Raw genomic sequence first — 20,298 nt, 5'->3', positions numbered from 1 at the left:
TGCTAATATTGTTTCCAGCTTCAACAAAAAGGGTGACTGAAAACATCTTAAAAAGGACGGTGCTAAATAGTATAAATATGTATAAATAGTAGAACTGCAATTGCCTACATAATGAGAATCAAATATGTAACTTGTGAATAGGGATGAGCTTCGCGTTCGAGTCGAACGTACGTTCGACTCGAACATTGGATGTTCGGCCGTTCGGCGAATTCCGAACGTTTGGGCCGTTCACGTCAAAATTCGAGTGGCGCGCACGGACCACAATGCACTGCGGTGGCGCAGTGCATTGCTGGCTCATGATTGGCCAAGCATGCACTGTGACCCCGCATGCTTGGCCAATCGTAGCGCCAGCAGCGAGGAGAGCCATGATTGGCCACAGGCATCCTGCCTGTGGCCAATCATAGCTCAGGCTGTGTAGTGCACGCCCCACACTATATAAGGCCGCCTTTGAGGCGGCCTCGTGTAGTGTGTTAGCATCTGAAGCAGTGGGTGTTCTGTGTACCTTCAACAGTACACACCGATCGTTTTTGGCTGATTTCCTATCTTGCTGCTGTGTAGTGGTTGTTGTCTGTGCCCTGACCGCAGTATACACCACTATATTCACCTCACCTATATAGCTAGTCATCTAGCTTTAACCACTTAACAACTGCCCATTGCCGATTAACGGCTTCAGGGCAGTTGTTTAACTCTGAGAGGCTGTTAATTAACGGCCTCCCAGAATTCTGCTCTCGCGCGCCCCCTGGGGCGCGCACTCGAGAGCATCCGTGACCGCCGGGTCCACAGGACCCGGCGCATCACGGATCACGGTAAACGGGCGCTCGTCGCGGCCGTTTACCACGTGATCGCTCCGTCAAATGACGGAGTGATCACTTGTAAACAAACCGGCGTCATGTTATGACGCCGGTTCCTCCCTCCCCTCTCTGTACCGATCGGTACAGCGGAGGGGAAAGAGATCAGTGTCAGCAGCGATGTGGGCTGCATCTGCAGTGCCCACATCGCTGCTCACCGAATTTAACCCCTCAATTCCCTGCCAATACTCTGCAGTACCCCGCCATTACTCTGCAGTAACCCCCCCCCCATTACTCTGCAGTAACCCCCCCCCCATTACTCTGCAGTAACCCCCCCCCCATTACTCTGCAGTAACCCCCCCCCCATTACTCTGCAGTAACCCCCCCCCCATTACTCTGCAGTAACCCCCCCCCCCATTACTCTGCAGTAACCCCCCCCCCCATTACTCTGCAGTAACCCCCCCCCCATTACTCTGCAGTAACCCCCCCCATTACTCTGCAGTAACCCCCCCCATTACTCTGCAGTAACCCCCCCATTACTCTGCAGTAACCCCCCATTACTCTGCAGTACCCTGCTATTACTCTGTAGTACCCCGCCAATACTCTACAATACCCTGCCATAAATTGCCATACCCAGCCATACTCGGTGATACCCTGAAATAGCCAGCCATAGACGCCCCCCACCCCTCACCGCCCTCCGGTGCTTCTACCAACTCGCCAGTACGATCAAAGCCAGAATCTTTTTTTTTTTATTTTTATTTCAGGCTTCCCAGCCTAGAGGTGAGATGTGGGGTCATATTGACCCCCAGATTTCACTGTAAAGAGGACCTGTCACCCCATATTCCTATTACAAGGGATGTTTACATTCCTTGAAATAGGAATAAAAGTGATCAAAAAAAATTTTGGGGGGAAAAAAATGTCAAACTAAAATAAATAAAAAAAAAAAAAAAAAAATTTTTTTAAAGCGCCCATGTCCCCATGTGCTCACATGCAGAAGCGAACGCATGCGTAAGCCCCGCCCACATGTGAAAACGGTGTTCAAACCACACATGTGAGGTATCGCCGAGAACGTTAGAGCGAGAGCAATAATTCTAGTCCTAGACCTCCTCTGCAACTCAAAACATGTAACCAGTAAAAAAAAATTTAAGCGTCGCCTATGGGGATTTTTTAAGTAGCGACGTTTGGCGCCATTCCACGGGCATGTGCAATTTTGAAGAGTGACATGTTTGATATCTATTTACTCAGTATAACTTCATCTTTCACTTTATGCAAACATTGGGCTAACTTTACTGTTTTTTTTGTTTGTTTTTTAAGCACAAAACAGTTTTTTCCCCCCAAAAAACGCGTTTGAAAAATTGCTGTGCAAATACCGTGTGAGATAAAAATTTGCAACGACCACCATTGTATTCTCAAGGGTCTTTTGGTATGCATATGCTGTGTGTGTGAAATAACCTGATAATATGACAATTTTGTGAAAAAAAAAAAAAAAAAAAAAAGGAAATAGGCCGTCAGTACTTCAGGTGTGATAAATTTTCAGATATTGGCACCATAGCTTGTGGACTCTATAACTTTCACAAAGACCAAATAATATCCACCAATTTGTACTTATTTTTACCAAAGATATGTAGTAGTATGAATTTTGGCCAAAATTTATGAAGAAAAAATTACTAATCTGCTAAATTTTATAACAGAAACGAAGAAAAATTCATTTTTTTTGCAGAATTTTCGGTCTTTTTTCTTTTATAGCACAAAAAATAAAAAACTGAGAGGTGATTAAATACCACCAAAAGAAAGCTCTATTTGTGTGAAAAAAAGGACAAACATTTCCTATAGGTCCAGTGTTGCATGACTGAGTAATTGTCATTCAAAATGTGAGGGCACCGAAAGCTGAAAATTGGTCTGGTTATTAAGGGTGTTTAAGTGCCCAGTGGTCAAGTGGTTAATAATAGAGCTTGCAGTCAGTAGTGTTAGGAGATAGTGCGTGCTGTCTGCGTGCTCTGTACCCAGTACATACCGCTATAATATAGGGCAGGCCCCTACTTTCAAACATCCAACTTACAAACATCTACTTGCAAACGCAAGGAGACAGCAGCAAGTGAGATGAAAAAAGATGGACGACAAAACAAATTATACAGGGGTGATAACCCTTCCCTATGTTTTCCAAAAAGCTTAAAAATCGTTTTTTTGACTGGAGCTACACTTTAAAAATGTACCGGTTGAAAATTACAAACAGATTCAACTTAACACAACAAACCTACTTGTTTGCACCGCCTGTATACTGCTGTTCTGAGTATATAGGGCCTGGGGGCCACACGCATTTCCTTTTTTTAATATGGGTACGGGGTTCCCCTTAATATGCGTACAAGACCCAAATAGGCTGGTAATGAGCAGGGAGGGCTACCCATGCCATTTTTCTCAATGATTTTCAACCATATTGCAGGAACCAGATATAACATTAAAACCGCAAGCAGTTTTAAATGGTGTTATTTCCGTTTAATGTCATTTTGTGCAGGGACTGTTCTAAACACGGGAAACACGTGGCACTTGACAGGCATACTACAGACACCCCCCAGGCACCATATTTAAAGGAATATTTCACCTTTTTTTTTCACTTTAATCGTCATTAAAATCAGTGCTCCCGCCAAAACGGCAGTCTTTAAAACTTTTTTTTGCAGTGACCCATGTCCCCTGAGGCAGGAGGCAGGTCCCCAAACCCTTTTTAGGACACTATCTTGCATATTAGCCGTTAAAATTAGCACTTTCCAATTCGAACGTTCGAGTCCCATAGACTTCAATGGGGTTCGAACGTTCGTAACGAACGCGGGGGTCGTTCGCAAGTTCTGGTGCGAACCGAACCGGGGGGTGTTCGGCTCATCCCTACTTGTGAATATGTAACCTGTGTGTATTTGGCTCAGATACTAGCCAGTGCCTCACCAGCCACTGACCTCCCCGCACTACCCCGATTTGAACACTTAAGAAAGTGTGAAAGGGACCAAGGGGATTAACAAATGCATTTATTTTCAGTAAATTCTACAGTGATGTTACATCAGATCTAAAACTTGAAGCTGGGCCATTAGACATGACAATAACCGCAAAAAAATAAAATAAAAATAGAAGTCAACAGAAAGTTTCAACTAAAAAGATACCCATCTTGCAGAAGAGCCAATAATTTTTACAACAATGTAAAAATAAAATTTTGACATGCTGAAAATCCAAATGAGAGATCACAGACTAAACAAATGCAGTGGTTTTTGGGGTCCAAGGAAAATCACCTTGACGATTCCAAGCTGGGTATTTAAACACTCCAGTCACTGGGCTCAAGAAACATTCAGTGGTGAATAAGTGGTTAAAATACCATAACATTCAAATGGTCATAAGTGCACAATAGCATTTTTTGCTGAACTCTATTTTAGAGTACTGTATATTGCAAAACTCTGCTTTAAACTATTTACGAACATAAAACAACTTCAAAGTAAAATTTGCTACAATAGAGAAAATCTATAAGTGTTCATTTGAAATATTTGGTAATGTCACTGCTGTGCTGCTTATTGTTTTTCATGCTGGAGACTGATATGAGGAAGCAACAAAAAGGACTTTGTCTCCCAAGATGGCTGCCTCAACAAAAAAGAAGAAAAAGAAAAAAAAAAAAAAAAAAAAAAAGAAGGTTATGATAAATGAGTAATGGGGAAAGATAAAATAGATCAATGCCCTTAGCCCTCTGCACCTGACTACAAACAAAACTCTGGGAGGCCAAAATGGTAGGCAGTCTGCTTTCTCCACTGCTGGTGGCACCCTTTCACAGAAACACTGCAGATGGAGAGGAAGTCAAGAGGAACAGGTTTCCTCTATAGTTTCCCGAGTCATTGGGGCAACCATCCGGTTGGATGCTGGCTGCCCATGTGACTGTGGTGGCCATCTTAGGTGTGGACCCTGGGTTTGGTGTGCATAATGCAAGTGGATAGAGTAGGGATAGGCAGCATGCATCTTAGGGACTGTACTAGTGGTAGGGAAAGCGTAGGCTCTGGAGATCTGCCTTCTTGGGCACAAGATGGCCAGGCCACATTCTGCCCCTCTACAGATGCTGTCAGTTTGGTCGAAAACCACTTCCTACACACTGCTGGAACTGTAAGAGTATTCTCAGCTGGGCTGCCTTTCACTGATCGTTTATGAACTAGCTTTGCATTATTTCAATACAAGTTACTAATCTCACTGGGACTGTGTGCCGTTATTGCTACAGCACCACTCTGCACCCCAACCTACATGTTCCTCCAATTTAGCACAAGAACCCAACTTTACAAGGCAGTCTTGTTACACTGTATTAGCACCATGATCAGTCTTACCTTTGGGGGCGTTGTCTTTGACTAAGGATTCTGCGATGTTGTGGATGCAGCTGCGTTACATGTCCAGGAACCCTAAGGTATAATAACTATAATTAAAAAGTACTTCTTGTAAGAGTATAACTTGTCAGAAGGAATCCCAGCTATATATCCAATCCAATATATCCAATTTTTTTTTTTTTTTTTTTTTTTTTATTAAAAGAGAAGAGCTTACAGTTTGATCCAGATATGCCTGCCTTTCAGAATACCAAATTTGGTAGGACCAACATGGCCAAACACAGTCAAGGGAAGTAGCACTACTCAGAAAATTTTACACATACAGGTGGGTAATGGACAGAATTATTTAAGGATTATAAAATGAGGGGATGTTTAGGACTTTAAATGAGGCATATGGTCAAACGAGCATACGCCTCCATCCTTGATAAGGAAAAAAGGGCGCTTTTGGGACTTTGAGATGTTTGATACACAATATTAAAATTAACGCATAACACAAGTTTCTTCATAAAATGGACATAAAACAAACATGGTACAATACACAGATATGACGAGCTGATCTGCATAACAATAAACAAGTTTATTATTATACATGAATTTATAGATTAGAAATGTAAACGCATGATTGAATAAAAAGACGTAAAGGCTGGACACGTTTTGTGGATAAATTTCCACTTCAGAAGCAAGTGTAGAATGCGTATCTACAAAATTTTTTCCAAATTACTCAAAGATGAGGGGAAGAGGAAACCAAACAACCCAAAATTACATAGCAGCTCCAAAATTGGTCTCAGAATGCTCAAAAACGGAAAGTTGAGGAAGGCTCGGAAACGTCCCTGCCGGGAGCTGTGGGGACGTGGATCTGCGGGCAGCCAAGGTGGAAAACGCCAAACTCAAAGGGGGGAGGGAAAATTGGTATTAATAGTGAGATGCATGATGGTGCCTGGGAACAGTTCCAGTTGTTTATGTATTTGAGTAATTTGGAAAATAATAATTTGTAGAAACATTCTGCACTCGTTTATGAAAAAGTGGAACTTCAAATGCAGTTATTTAGTCAATCACAGTTTAAATTACCAATGTGCATCACATCTCATTCAAAGTCCCAACCCCCCCCCCCCCCTTTATTCTTAGGATTATGCAAGTAGGCAGAAAACAAGAAAGTTAACCTGTGTTCTAATGCTCACTTGTAGTCTACTGAAAATACAAGTACCCAAATGGTACAGGGAACCACAAAGCTATACGAAACAATGGTCTCACCTACTGGCCAAACAGTCTGGTAATAATTTGGCTGGTTGCAAAAATCATGTCAACTGTACAACAAGCATTTAAAAAGTGAATTGAGCTGAGACAAGCTAACCTAGTTTTATTTCGCACCCCTGGCAGGGCTGCTGAAAAGATGCCAAGGTCTCCCTTATCGGTACAGAGGCTAGCTGCCACATTTCTAAGCACACCAACACACAGGCTTGGTCTAAGGCAGTGTTTCTCACCTCCTGTACTCGGGACCCACTAACGGGCCAGATTTTAATTATTACCCTGGGGAGATGCAGACTAGAATACTGCAATCACTGAGCAGAAAATTATATCACCTGCGATATATATTTCAGTTATCTTGCAAACGTGGCCTGTTAGTGGGTCCTGCGGACAGGAGTTGAGAACCTCTGGTCTAAGATATGTCTTTTTTCAGGCTTTTTTTTTTGCAGAAAAAACTTGAAAAAGGAAAAGTAATAATAAAAAAAAAAAAAACCTAGGACGTCAAACTTCAGAGCACTAATCCTTTAGCGGCAGGCTTACATGAGTTCCAAACTCAGGTCTTACTCACATTGTCCCAGGAGCTGTCTGCCAACCAGCTTCCGCACGTACAACACTCTTCAGTAGAGGAGACAAATGCCCGTCTCCTGACCGAGATTACCAAAGCAAATTATTCCAACAAATGCCTTTAGCAATCAAATCCAGGCCCTCAATGCAACTTTTCTCACACTAGTTGTCTTCCAGCCAGGGCAGCAGCCCCATGAGAAGTGGAACTCCTAATACTGCCCAGGTCTTCCAAACAATTTGTCACCTTCCCAGCCACCTTCTGGACACCCCCTTCCAGGGATTTACTGAGGTGTGATAAATATTCATAACTGAATGATAAACCCTCTGTGCTAAAGTTTCTGTAAGCTTCTTCCAGAAACAGGCAGGCTCACCCAGCTTAGGAAACCATGAAAAAAGGAAATAAAATATAGACTATAGACAGAGATAAAAATAAATGTAGATATACATTTTCATTGACTACAGTAGAGCCCATAAACAAATGTTGAAATGATGGCCCCTCCTACATCTAGAAACACCCACACAAGTCTAGCATTAATACTTGGTCACTACCTTTAGCCATAACATCTAAATCTAACACTTAGAAATATTTTTTACTGTCTGGATACTTGGATTGAAAACTTACTTAAACCTCTGGAGTGTGTTGCCTAGGGGGCTAAAGAATGGAGACATGCTGGGACTTGGAGACATTGGACCAAACTGCATCCTGACCATCTTTGGGGTCATTGGTCTCAGAGGGGTGCTGACGTTAGGAGACATTGGCCTGAAGGGAGTCTGGGACATAAAACCTGGAGACTAAAAAGGAAAAAAAAAAAAAATCCACAAAATCAAATTGCAATCATTTTCTTTACATCTGCCATCACATACCATCACTGCACAGGAATTGGTATCTTAGTGCAAAACCTCTCTTAACATGTGAGGTCACCACTACTACCAATGCACCATATCGTGTGACCTATCGGCTCCAGAAGAGCTTAAAAAGGATACCAGCTATACACAATGTACTAGTAGTCTGGCCGTCCTCACAAGTCAGAGTCAGTCAGTGACCAGCAGAGGTGCGCGCAGCCTAATGCATTAGGGTGTGCACCCCAAAGCACATACATACAGTATCCCACAAAAGTGAGTACACCCCTCACATTTTTGTAAATATTATATCTTTTCATGGGACAACATACAAAAAACAAAACAACAAAAAATAAAAAAATAAACTCGACGACACTTTGCTACAATGTAAAAGGAGTGTACAGCTCGTATAAAGTTCCCTCAAAATAACTCACACAGCCATCAATGTCTAAACTGCTGGCAACAGAAGAGTACAACCCTAAGTGAAAATGTCCAAATTGGGCCCAATTAGCCATTTTCCCTCCCCAGTGTCTCAGGTGTGAAAGGGAGCAGGTGTGTTAAATTTGGTGTTATTGCTCTCACTCTCTCATACTGGTCACTGGAAGTTCAACGTGGCACCTTGTGGCAAAGAACACTGAGAATCTGAAAAAAAAAAAGAATTGTTGCTCTACATAAAAATGGCCTAGGCTAGAAGAAGATTGCCAAGACCCTGAAACTGAGCTGCATCCCGGTGGCCGAGAACATACAGCAGTTTAACAGGACAGGTTCCACTCAGAACAGGCCTTGCCATGGTCGAACAAAGAAGTTGAGTGCACGTGCTCAGTGTCATATCCAGAGATTGACTTTGGGAAATAGACATACGAGTGCTGCCAGCATTGCTGCAGAGGTTGAAGGGGGGGGGGGGGGGGGTATCAGCCTGTCAGGGCTCAGACCATACACTACATCAAATTAGTCTGTATGACTGTCATCCCAGAAGGAAACTTCTAAGCATGATGCACAAGAAAGCACGCAAACAGTTTGCTGAAGACAAGCAGACTAAGGACACGGATTACTGGAACCATGTTGTGTGGTCTGATGAGATCAAGATAAACTTATTTGGTTCAGATAGTGTCAAGCGTGTGTGGCAGCAATCAGGTGAGGAGTACAAAGACAAGACAAGTGTATCTTGCCTACAGTCAAACATAGTGGTGGGAGTGTCATGGTCTGGGGCTGCACGAGTACTGCCGGCACTGGAGAGCTCTAGTTCATTGAGGGAACAATGAATGCCAACATATACTGTGACATTCTGATCACCTCCCTTCGGAGATTGGGCCGTGGGGCAGTAATCCAACATAGCGACCCCAAACACAACAAGATGACCACAGCCTTGCTAAAGAAGCGAAGGGTAAAAGGTGATGACCGGCCAAGCATGTCTCCAGACCTAAACTGGCTACTCTACTACACTCAATACTTTACATTGTAGTAAAGAGGCATTTCTTCAGTATTGTCACATGAAAAGATAATAAAATATTTACAAAAATGCGAAGGGTGTACTCTTTTTTGTGAGATAGCGTAGAATATAAATTTGATAAAAAATCCCCTATATTGATAGAGTCATGTGTAGCAAGGTTTCAGATTCACAGAAGCCCAATGATGACCTCCAGAGTAAGGGACAGCTGATATTTTTCTGTGTAGAGTGCGTTACAAGGCATGGTGGGTGTAATACAAAGTGGATTAATGGGTGCCAGACACTTCTTGAATGCAAAGAAATGCATTGTCTCTTGAAAATTGTGGAAGAGAGGGTTGGGGCTAGGACACCCTTAAGTAGAGGCAATGTTAATTGGAAGACTCCAAGACTTCTATAGGCAGACAGCCATGCAAGGAAAGGCATCCAGACAGACACCACATCTCCACGAGTAGGAACACTGTCTCCTATGGCAACAATCTTGAAACAAAAGGTTGTAATGAACGTATTCACTTATACAATTCTCCACTTAGACCTGTTGATCAACTGCCACTGGATCTTCTGAGCTCTTCAAACCTTCTCTGTATCTTCCTCAAGTGCCACCCCCACATCTCTAGCCTGGCACTCAGATATGCCTCAAGAGTCACCCCGCTAGTCTGCTTGGTCCCTGGCTTGGCACACAATGCTCTGCATGCATCACCTCCACTGGCTGGGTCTCATGCTTGACATTTGCTGAAGTTTCCCAATTCTTCACCATCCCTGGTTGGCGAGAATACTGCTCTGGTACTTGCTTCAGCTACTCACAGTGGTCCCTGGTAACAAGGTGGATGGTCCCTAAGTGGCAACAGCTTCCCCTCTACCTCAGACCACAGCTGGTTCTACAGCTGGTAGAACCGTTACTTCTGGTTGGACTGCAAGCCGCAATCCCTAATCTACGCTGCTCTTTGGCTTCTAAATAGGCCCTCAGACAGCCTAGCAGCCAGATATCCCTGGGATAGGTCTCAGGTCTCTGGCTTAGCAGCCTGGGGCAATACAACACACATCCACTCAGACACAGCCTTCCAGGTGGCACAGAAGCATGATCACCTGACGTCACCCAAATAGGCTCTTCCAGCAGGCCAAGGGACCCAAGAAAATCCCTGCCCATTGGCTGAGACACCCCACTCATTCCTAAGCTGTCCTTGCAATGCCCTTGTCTTATCTAATGCCACCAGATATCTGGCCATCTAGTGACAAAAGAGTAGTGCAGGAATTCCAGAATTAAGGTGAAATCAATTGACTTATCAATTGGCCAAGACAACCGTCTTAGATAAATTTAATAGCTACCCTGCCTAAACATCAGGGTGCTACATGTGTAAACAAATTTTTTGCTATAATGAAAATGTAGAGGGCACTGTCTTTACTAATCATTTTTTTAATGGTGTGTACTTTTTTTCACTTCTACTTGTTTTTATTTTGGAAGAAAAACAAAAATCTCTATATGCATAGCTGTATAGATTGTTGCGGGTTAAAAAAAAAAAAAAAAAAACCTTTAATTATCAATTAATGAGAAAATCCATAATTTTCATATTCAAAAACACCAACACATGTCCAAGTAAGACCACCAGGATGGGGGTCATGGGAGAAGGCAGACGTGTGTGGACTATTGAGAAGAGACTATAGGATAAAGCCAAAGCCACCAAGCTGGAGCAGTCTAACTGAGCCCTGCATGGTGCACCAGGCCAGTCTAAGGGGGGGGGGGGGGGGGGGAAGACACTGAATACAATATTATAAAAGAACACTGATATAAAAAGGGTTCTCCCCTTATATCAGTAATCCCACCCCTCTCTCTTACCTTAGTGTAGTCTTTTTGTGGATGGTGGTCTTAACATTTTATGTTAAGGGACACCCTGCAGTTTGCCATCTTTTCCCTGGGCACCAAATGGAGCTTTATAAAATGATGGTCACTGCAGTAAAAGGGGGCCCAATACCTTATCCTGTTTTAGAATGGATTCATTGTTAAGAACCATCTTCTCCAAAAAAAATTGTGCTGGACATTATAACTTAATACCATCTTAAAGTTTTGATAACTCAGTGCTGATTCCTCTAGTTTGATTAGAGACCAATTCCTGTCTGTCCATAGTAAGTACTCCATTTCTTTGTCCAAAATGGGTTTTTCATACCCCTTTTGCTGGAAGCTAGATGAAAGAATCTGAGATTATTATAGAAAATCTTCCTCCGCTTCCACCCAAGCCTGATGAATTGGCCTCTGGGGATGTTGCACAACCATGACCTATGGCGACAACTCCCAAGGGGAATATAGGAATTCTGGTCTGTCAGCTTGAAGTAACTTCAAAGGGGAAAGAAATCACAAACTTTAAAAATCTGAAGATCAAAAAAAGACCATACATTCTGTGCTTATATTCCAAGTGAGCTGTATATTCTTGGTAGTATTAGTCATTGTTTGGCTAAAGCTATCAAGACTGTATCGATTTCCCTCCCAAACAAGGATAAGATAATCAATAAACCTTCTATAGCAGGCAAGTGGAGGGGGGGGGGGGGCGATGTTTAAAAAGAGCCTCTTCCTCCCAGTGGGCCATAAAAAAAAAAAATTGGGAGCAAAACAGGCTCCCACAGTGACCCTGCCCCCCCCCACCCCCGCAAATAGAATTGATGATCATACCAAACTACTTGTTATATAAACAGAAACTTAGTTTCCTAGGGAGGTCAGAGGAGGATAAAGCCCATTGTACCGAAGACAATGCATCCTCATGCCCAATAATAGTGTACAATGAGCTGACATCAGCAGTGACAAGGATGGTGGAACATGTACAACTAACCGAGTCAAGGACCTGTATGATATGCTTTGTATCCTTGAGGAATGAATCTGTCTTAAGGACTAATGGCTGAAGGATAGAATCAATATACTGTCCTACTCTCGAAGAGATAGAGTCAATTCCATTTACGATAGTGTCAATACACCAGGTAGACCCATCTTTATGGATCTTCGGTAGACAGTATATTATAGGAGTCCTACAAAACAAGGGGTTCAAATAAGTTGCTTCCTTAGTTACAACAGCCTTGCCTTCCTCAACCAACATATGTAGGTGATCCTTAAAATTCAACATTGGATCCTTAGTCAGAATTGTATAAGTGCAACGGTCACTTAATAGCCTGCTCATCTCTGCTTAATAGGTTTTGTCCAAAATAACCAAACTGTCTCCCTCATCACCCGAGTGTATGATAATATCCTTCCGCTCCTCTAGTGACCTCATACTCTTCTGAATATATTGGGGATCGACCACCTTCCCTATTCTCATCTTATCCAAATCATTAAACATGTTTTTAACCACTTCCAAATAGTTATCTGTGTTCAAAGGGTTGAAAAGTGGATTACGAAGATTAGAGTGGATGCCCGCATCTACAATCGGAGTTTTAATGGGGTTAGATAAAAAAATATTCCAACCTAATATATTTGTGAAAATTCACATAGGACTGGAATTTATCATTATTAAATCTGTGTGGGGGCAAATTTAAGTCCTCTGTCCAGAATACGCATCTCATCTTCATTCAAGGAGCTACTGCTGTGTTGTAAAAACCTGTTCCTATTGAGGTTTAGGTCTTTTGCACTCTCCTACCCGCTCTCTCCTGCCTCTTACCTTTTTCTCGTGGTTGGCCACTTCCCGGTGGAGCTTGCTGAGACAAATGTCTCCACCATTCCCCCAGTTTCGGATTGAGCAGTGGGGGCCCCCTCCCTGGGCCACTGAGCCCCTGGAAAATCTACCCCCCCCCCACTCACTCACGCGTGGCATGATTTTGTAAAGGAGAAACAAAAACCTATTGGAAATGGAAACCTGTCCACTCCTAGGATATTACCGTTTACCACCCCCTTGATAATTGGCATAGGGAGCTGGATCCTGCCAATGATTATCCCAATTATGTGGGACTCAGTTATACTGAGACTGAGAATTATTCCTCAAGGAGGTCCTCCAATGCCCCAGGTTTGGTGATCAGTGGCACAAAAAAAAAAAAAAAAAAAAAAAAAAAAAGTTAAATAATGCCTGTGGGCGGGAAGAGGAAGAATAGCGCCCCTTCATTGTGAGAAAGTGGACAGCGCTCAATTAGTGATAGTAGGATAAATTATGCCCCATCATTGGTATTAGTGGGAGGAATTATGCCCCATCTTTGGTGTCAGAGGGAGCGTAGTCTATTTTATCAGTGGGAGAAATAGTGCTCCAATGGCCTGTTAAAAGCAAACGGTCATCTCTATCTTTAAATTTGATGCTAGATCAGTGTAACCAAAGTTGTAAAGATCAATCTGATCCAGGGCATCTCAATGACCAAAGGGCCGTTTGCACATTACCAAGCACAGCAGTAAAGTATAGGCCACATAACCTACCTGATTCGGGGTGAATGGTGGGCCCGCTCTTCTGGGAGATGTGAATGGAAAAGGTGGGCGCATGCTACGGGGCACCAGTGGAGACTGCTGGAACCAAGTCTAGTAAGTTTACTTAGAAAATAGGATTGCTAAACCAACAATTGCATTATACAAACAGTGAGCAAAATATAAGCAAAGTGTGTATGTTCAAGAATACAGTAAAAACGTAATAATTTCAGGTTTCTCTTCAACTGGCTACACATGCAGTCTTCATCCTGGTGTTGAATTCCAGGAGCCCAGAACTGCAAGACACCAGTACCAACCACTAGACTTGCTTGCTACGGATGTACACTTAAGCCCTAAATGCCACAACAGATTTGGGTTAGAAGGGAGTGTTGTGTTAAACCACTGGCTTTTTTTGAAAGTAGATGACCACAGCTCTAACTCCAACAGTCTAAAATTGTAAGGACAACTAGCATACAGTATGTAGACAAAGGACATGCCCTTACCACAGACCCGGTTACACAAACCAAAGATCTAATAAGCAGAAAAAAAAAAAAAAAAAAAAAAAGGGGGGGGGGGGGGGATTGGCTGAACCACACAAGTGCTTTTTCAACCACCTTCATTTTATTAGCTTTTCAAGGAAACAAATACAGTAAGAGTTTAGATAAAATGAAGTGCAGCATAAAACTTGATAGCAACATACCTTTTGGATAGCTATGTCCCAAAAAGAGGTTTAACAGACTGCACGAGGGACAGAGGCATTTGGTTTCAAAAGAGTAACAAGTCCCTCCAAATGAGGGACTCTTGGGAGCTTTGACTACATCTAGGTACTTGTGTAGTTTAGCTCTAGTAGTTGCTATACACTATAAAACCAAAAGTAAGAAGATGCCTGTCTTTACACACATGAACTTTATTGGCACCCCAGTCTTAGTCCATATGGTTCAATATTGAGTTGGCCCCAACCTTTGCAGCTTTAACCACTTCAACCCTTCATGGAAGGCTGTCCACAATGTTTACGAGTTTGTCTATGGGAAGGTTTGACCATTCTTCCAGAAGTGCATTTGTGAGGTCAGGCAGTGATATGGACAAGGCCTGGCTTGTAGTCTCCGCTCCAATTCAGCCTAAAGGTTTTCTATCGGGTTGAGGTCAGGGCTCTGTGCAGGCCAGTTAAGTTCCTCCACAACAAACTCGCTCATCCATGTGTCTATGTACATTGCTCTGGTGTGCAGTCATGTTGGAACAGGAAGGGGGCATCCCCAAACTTTTCCCAGGAAGTTGGAAGCATGAAATTGTCCAAAATGCCTTGGTATGCCAACACCTTAAGACTTCCCTTTACTGGAAACCAAGGGGCCAAGCCCAACCCCACACCATAATCCCCCCTCCACCAAATCATTTGGACTAGTGCACCAAGCAAGGACCATAAAAGACATGGATGGGAGAGTTTGGGGTGGAGGAAATTGACTGGCCTGCACAGAGTCCCGACTTAAACCGGATAAAACACCTTTGGGATGAACTGAAGCAGAGATTGCGAGCCAAGCCTTCTCGTCTACTTCAGTGCCTGACCTCACAAATGCAATTCTGGAAGAATGGTCAAACATTACCATACACACTCCTAAACCTTGTGAACAGCCTTCCCGGAAGAGTTAAAGCTGTTATTGCTGCAAAGGTTGGGCCAACTCAATATTGAACCCTACAGACCAAGACTGGTATACCATTAAAGTTCATGTGCGTGTAAAGGCAGGTGTTCCAATACTTTTGGTAATCTAGCGTATGCCAATATGAAAGCAGTAAGAATGTCCTAATCAGACCAAGAATAAAGGCCTTTTGATATCTGAACATTTTTTGGTGCAAGGTTTGAAAAAGCCCTGCAAGCCACTCCTTTCACACAGTTTCAGGGAAAAATGTTATTATAGTGTCCAGTGTTAATGCATGTAAAACACATCTAAAGTGAACAGCATCCACAGTATACCTAAACCGTACAAAAGTATCCAGTAGTAGTAGATATGTACACAGCCTAAGCAATTTCAGGTGCAATCATATATCTTAACAAAAAAAGAGTGGAGCTTACTATATAGTGCAATAAGAATATTTTAAAATCTTTTACCTGCCTAGGAAACCGCTGTTGAAATGGCTTGGGGGACAATCTACCCATCTCTGGACCCTTCAGCCTTTGTGCACACATGTACCTACGATGCATGGGCGAGCCCAGGAACTCCAGGTTGGCTGGTGGCAAATATGGTGCCTTGTCCATTACTCTCAGGATAGCCTTATCCTATGTGGCACAAGACAACTTTTGTTAAAGATTTTATAACAAAAACCTAACAGGAGAGAAACACGAAGGCTGCCATTTATGAACTCTCGCCTGAAAATGTACGCAGATAATTACAACTCCTCTGCCTTTCCTGACCTGCATGGTTTTAGTACGGAGGTCAATGAATCTACACAATAGCTGAGCAGTTGGCATTTTCAGAGAGAAATATGCAATTGAAGCCCCCAGCATTTTTAAAAGGAAAGGTTTGCTGTAGCAATACGGTATATGTGAAAAATTTGCAAAAGATAGAAATAAAAAAAAATAAACTACACCCATTTATAATTTTTTTTTTTTTTTTTTTTAATATACATACAATTTTCACCCAGTATGTACACATTCCCTGAATTAAAAAGAATTAGAATAATATGTGAACCTTGGGTGAATGTTGTATAAATCTTGTGTAAAGACCTTCAAAAATTGGCTAAAAAAATAAAAAATAAATAAAAAACGATCAGGAATAAAAGACTGAAGGCCTGCCTTACAATTAACAACGCTATGGCCTCTATTCTTGGACCTTTTGTTTATCCTATGGCCATCTAATCGCTGGTCATCAAAACTCTAGTTAGTTACAAACTTTGATATAGATACAGACGATTTTCATCAGAGTCTATTAAAGTTGTTCAGGAGTTAATGTAGCAAACTATAAACTATCTAATAGGCAAAACATGTTGCCATTATTGCATCTGCTGTAGTACGGAATATGTAATATTCAGTCTGTTATTGTGGAACAAAACACGACCGATTTAAACACCGATAATTTTTTATAAATTGTGTGGCAATTAACACCTTTACTACCCCCTTTCTTTGTATACTAGTGCATTTAAATACTTGAAATGTTGTGCTGGATGTAAATCTTATCCTACCCATAAAAAGGCCGCACAATTTTTAAACAATTAAAATAAAAATTTACAGAGAAGAAAAAATAGGCATGAAATTTTGAAAACAAAAATGGGGTTAAAATGTAAAGTATTTAAAAGTTCACCTGTTAGTTCTTGCGCAGAGTCCAGTTGGCTCAGATCAAGTCTGATTCACTGGCCCTCAAATTACTCCACAAGCTGGCATGATTTTGATGGAACTTGTGAGCCATCAGCTGCCAAACGCAACAGCCTTTTGGGGACCCACAACAAAACTGGGGTGTGAGGTAGCAGTGCTGAAGTGTTTGATATTTCAGTGGACACTTCCTCCCTTCCAGTTTACGAGCTATCAATATTTACAGATGACCATGTTTTACAATTAACCATTATTGAATACAAAGTCACGATTTGATAGATAAACATGATTTTGAGCTCATGTCCATTCTGTTTAGGAGATAAAATGTGTTCAACCCACTTGATGTACATTTAATGCACAGATATGTCTGGTATCAAACTGATTGTTCTTTTCGTATAAAAAAAAAAATTCTAAGAACAAATGTTATCATATCCACATTTATGAAATCAGAGTTTGAGCACTGGATATATGAAAAGAGAATTTTCAGGTCAAGTAGGTCTAGACTTGGCCTCCCCGCCTCTTTTCTTGCTGGGGCTTATATGAAATATCAACTCTCCAACTGGCCCTATGGATGCAAGATTTAAATCACGTTATGCACTTCCACTGCTGCATAATGGTGACCAGAGCAGAATCTGGAATGCCGAGCCTAGATGTGCTAACAGCCAGAGTCACCTGGGTGCAGAGCAGAGTGGACTAATTGCGGTGTGTGATCAGATGGTGAGCTGCAATATCACTGGGACTGGTGAGCTGCTGCTGGGGGGGGGGGGGGGATTTTATATCTGCTACTAGAGAGACTGAGCCCTTTAGAAACTGACCATACAGCTATCTAGTAGCCTTATTGTGGCCTGCAGGCTTGACTGGGACTATTTTCACATGCACCAATGGTACCACTGGGCCCCAATGCCAGCCGGCTGAAGAGTTAGGACTAACGCTTTTCCCTTTTAATTACCCAGTGCTAGCACCACTGGCACGGATCACCACTAGAGGATTGTTCCCCGTTTGGCACATTGCACTTTAAATTCAATTTTTTTTGCTGCGATTTTTTTGAGTTGCACGTTTGCATCTTATTTGGGACACTTTAGCTTGTTACACTGCTATCACTGTGTTTAGATATATGGTTTATAGCATACATCACTGTTTGTTATCATATTTTATTTATTTTTTGAAATATTTAAGATATATGGTGCATGCATTTTTTATGTATGCAGCAACTCGTATTTTGCACTAAGTCACTTTTATTTATTTCTTTACTTGTGTAAGTTCACATAGTTTATTTAAGTTTACGTACTGATTGTTTGTGCTGGTTCACGTATTTCACATTCACTTAGACTTGGCTGTTATTTAAAAAATAGTTTGTTTTCTCTTTGTCTTTGATTTAAAAGCGAGCGCACACACCCCCCTATTAATTTCCCTTTACAGCTGCTAAACAGAGACCTTCACCCAGTGCTTATGCAAAGAATTACCTCTCAGGAGACATTGCACTATATCCCAGCCATTCTCCTAGGGTGCACTCTAAACAAATGATATTCACGATGCAGTCAATGCGTATATGCATGGTTTATTGACGATTTACAAGTTAATCTCAGTCTCGTGATAAAGACCTATTTTAAGTTATCGTGGCACAGTGATTATGCCATCTAGCAGACGATGTCTGAACCTACCTTCTATGTATTCATTTATGCTCAAACCATTTATTTCAACTCAAACCAATACATGGAGTTTATCAACCACCAAGACGGTGCGGTGTCTGGTGCGAATTCACAGCTGAGTTAAGGTATCTATATTTGTGTGCTTACAAGTGCTTGTGATAACTTACATTCAACCAGGTGAATCAGAGTTGAGGCACAGAACAGAGAACCCAAAATTATCAAGCTGTTTCTATGGGGACATGCTACATTTTTAAAGGCACATACAAATATTACATACAGTAATGCACATTGCATTTAAGACAGCTGGGAGATGTTCCAGAAAGTATTGAAAGAAGAAGAAAACCAACTAAAAGATTCTAAAAACTCAAAATCTGGACACCTTGGGACCATTTCTTCTGCCTAGATCTCCAGAGTTAAATTAGAATGCCAAGACTCCATAGGGCAGCCAGCTTCACCGTCTAATGTGCTATATATACACACACAAAAAATTATCCGGGGCTATAAAAAAAAAAAAAAAATTAAAAAAAAAAAAAGGCAAAAAACGGTGGGCCTCGAGGTTTTCTTGTAGTTTGGCACCGATAAGCCCAAACCAAAGCCTTCCACAAATTCTGGCACATCAAAAGCTCAATGATTGAGAGCAAGTTATACCTCTAGTATTTGTCCAGCAGGTGTCAACGTTACTTTAGGGGAGCCTAGCCAAGAACTCGAATCCATTGTGGTCTGGAAGAAAACAATTATTTTAAGTTCGGCACATCTGTTACATAGACAATACAACTTCATAAAATGGTATATTACCATCAGAGTCGTTCAAAATGGTCAGTTAAAGTGGAACTAAACTGTTTGAGCACTACTAACTGAAAAGGCCAATTTATTTTTTAACATTCAAAGCAAACGCTGCTATTCATGTCTCCATGAAATATACTCATCTAACATTCCGAGCAGCAGTCATCCTTAGTAAGAGCAGAAGATTCATGTAGCATTTACTTTGATAGAGTTCAGATCAGCTTTAAGCCAGAGACAGACACCCTATGTAAATATCAGCTGAGACTACAGTATAAAAGTGGTAAAGCCTGAAGTTGGCTATACACCCCCATAGATCTCTTGTTTAATCAGTGGGCTGAATGACACAAGAGCCAATACATTTCTCCATTCCCGATAAATAACGCCATGGGACGAATCTCCCATGGCGCCCATTGTATTCTAGGAGCCAGCATCACTAGATGTCAGAATGTCATAACGCCTGCATCTGGTTGGATGCAGGCACTGTTGATACAACTTCCACGCCGTTTTAGTTTTCTCAAATAAAAAATATAGAGCGAATGGTGCCAGCAGGGTCAACCACTGATCAAATCTGTCAATCCATTAGGAACTGGAAGAAATTCACTGAGTGTATAACCAACTTTAAGGAGACCTGTTATGTGATCCAACAATGAACCTTTACGAGGCTAAATGATGCCCAAAGTCATTCAACCTACTTCCATTGAGCCAGGTAAAGAGAGGGTGCCACATAACGACTACAATTCTTCAGGTGTTTGATTCTGCCACATGAAGAAACAAATTTATTTGGGATTTTTTTTTTGGGGGGGGGGGGGATATTTAGCATAATACATACATTGCCAGTCTTGGAACATTGGATGCCTCTAACCTCTTAAGCTATTCCTTTTATAATGCAATGTTATTAGTGTTAGCAATGACAAATTGCAAAATGGAAGGAGGGGGTGATGTCCAGATTTTCTTTACCAGAAAAGGTCTAAAAAAATACCATTTTAACTT

At 41.8% G+C, this 20,298-nt stretch overlaps 1 protein-coding gene across 3 annotated transcripts in view; it reads right to left on the bottom strand.

Annotated features, from left to right (window-relative positions):
- Positions 1–20,298, bottom strand: part of PATL2 (PAT1 homolog 2) — a 115,906-nt gene that overhangs the window by 54,301 nt on the left and 41,307 nt on the right. The window contains exons 6-10 of one of the 3 annotated variants that reach the window (XM_077479942.1): positions 19,174–19,245; positions 15,680–15,847; positions 13,594–13,692; positions 7,554–7,723; positions 5,129–5,200 (exon numbers count right to left, since the gene is read on the bottom strand). In XM_077479942.1, the coding sequence (XP_077336068.1) occupies positions 5,129–5,200; positions 7,554–7,723; positions 13,594–13,692; positions 15,680–15,847; positions 19,174–19,245 (581 nt within the window). The remainder of the gene's footprint in view (positions 1–5,128; positions 5,201–7,553; positions 7,724–13,593; positions 13,693–15,679; positions 15,848–19,173; positions 19,246–20,298) is intronic. The other 2 variants (XM_077479943.1, XM_077479945.1) reach the window with 2 other exon arrangements.

Source organism: Lithobates pipiens, unplaced genomic scaffold, assembly GCF_037356315.1.
Source record: "Lithobates pipiens isolate NorthernLeopardFrog02 unplaced genomic scaffold, aLitPip1_a1.2 Scaffold_16, whole genome shotgun sequence".
NCBI classification, from domain to species: Eukaryota; Metazoa; Chordata; class Amphibia; order Anura; family Ranidae; genus Lithobates; species Lithobates pipiens.
Note: the sequence above shows the minus strand (reverse complement) of the source record. Positions and strands in the feature narration are given on the sequence as shown.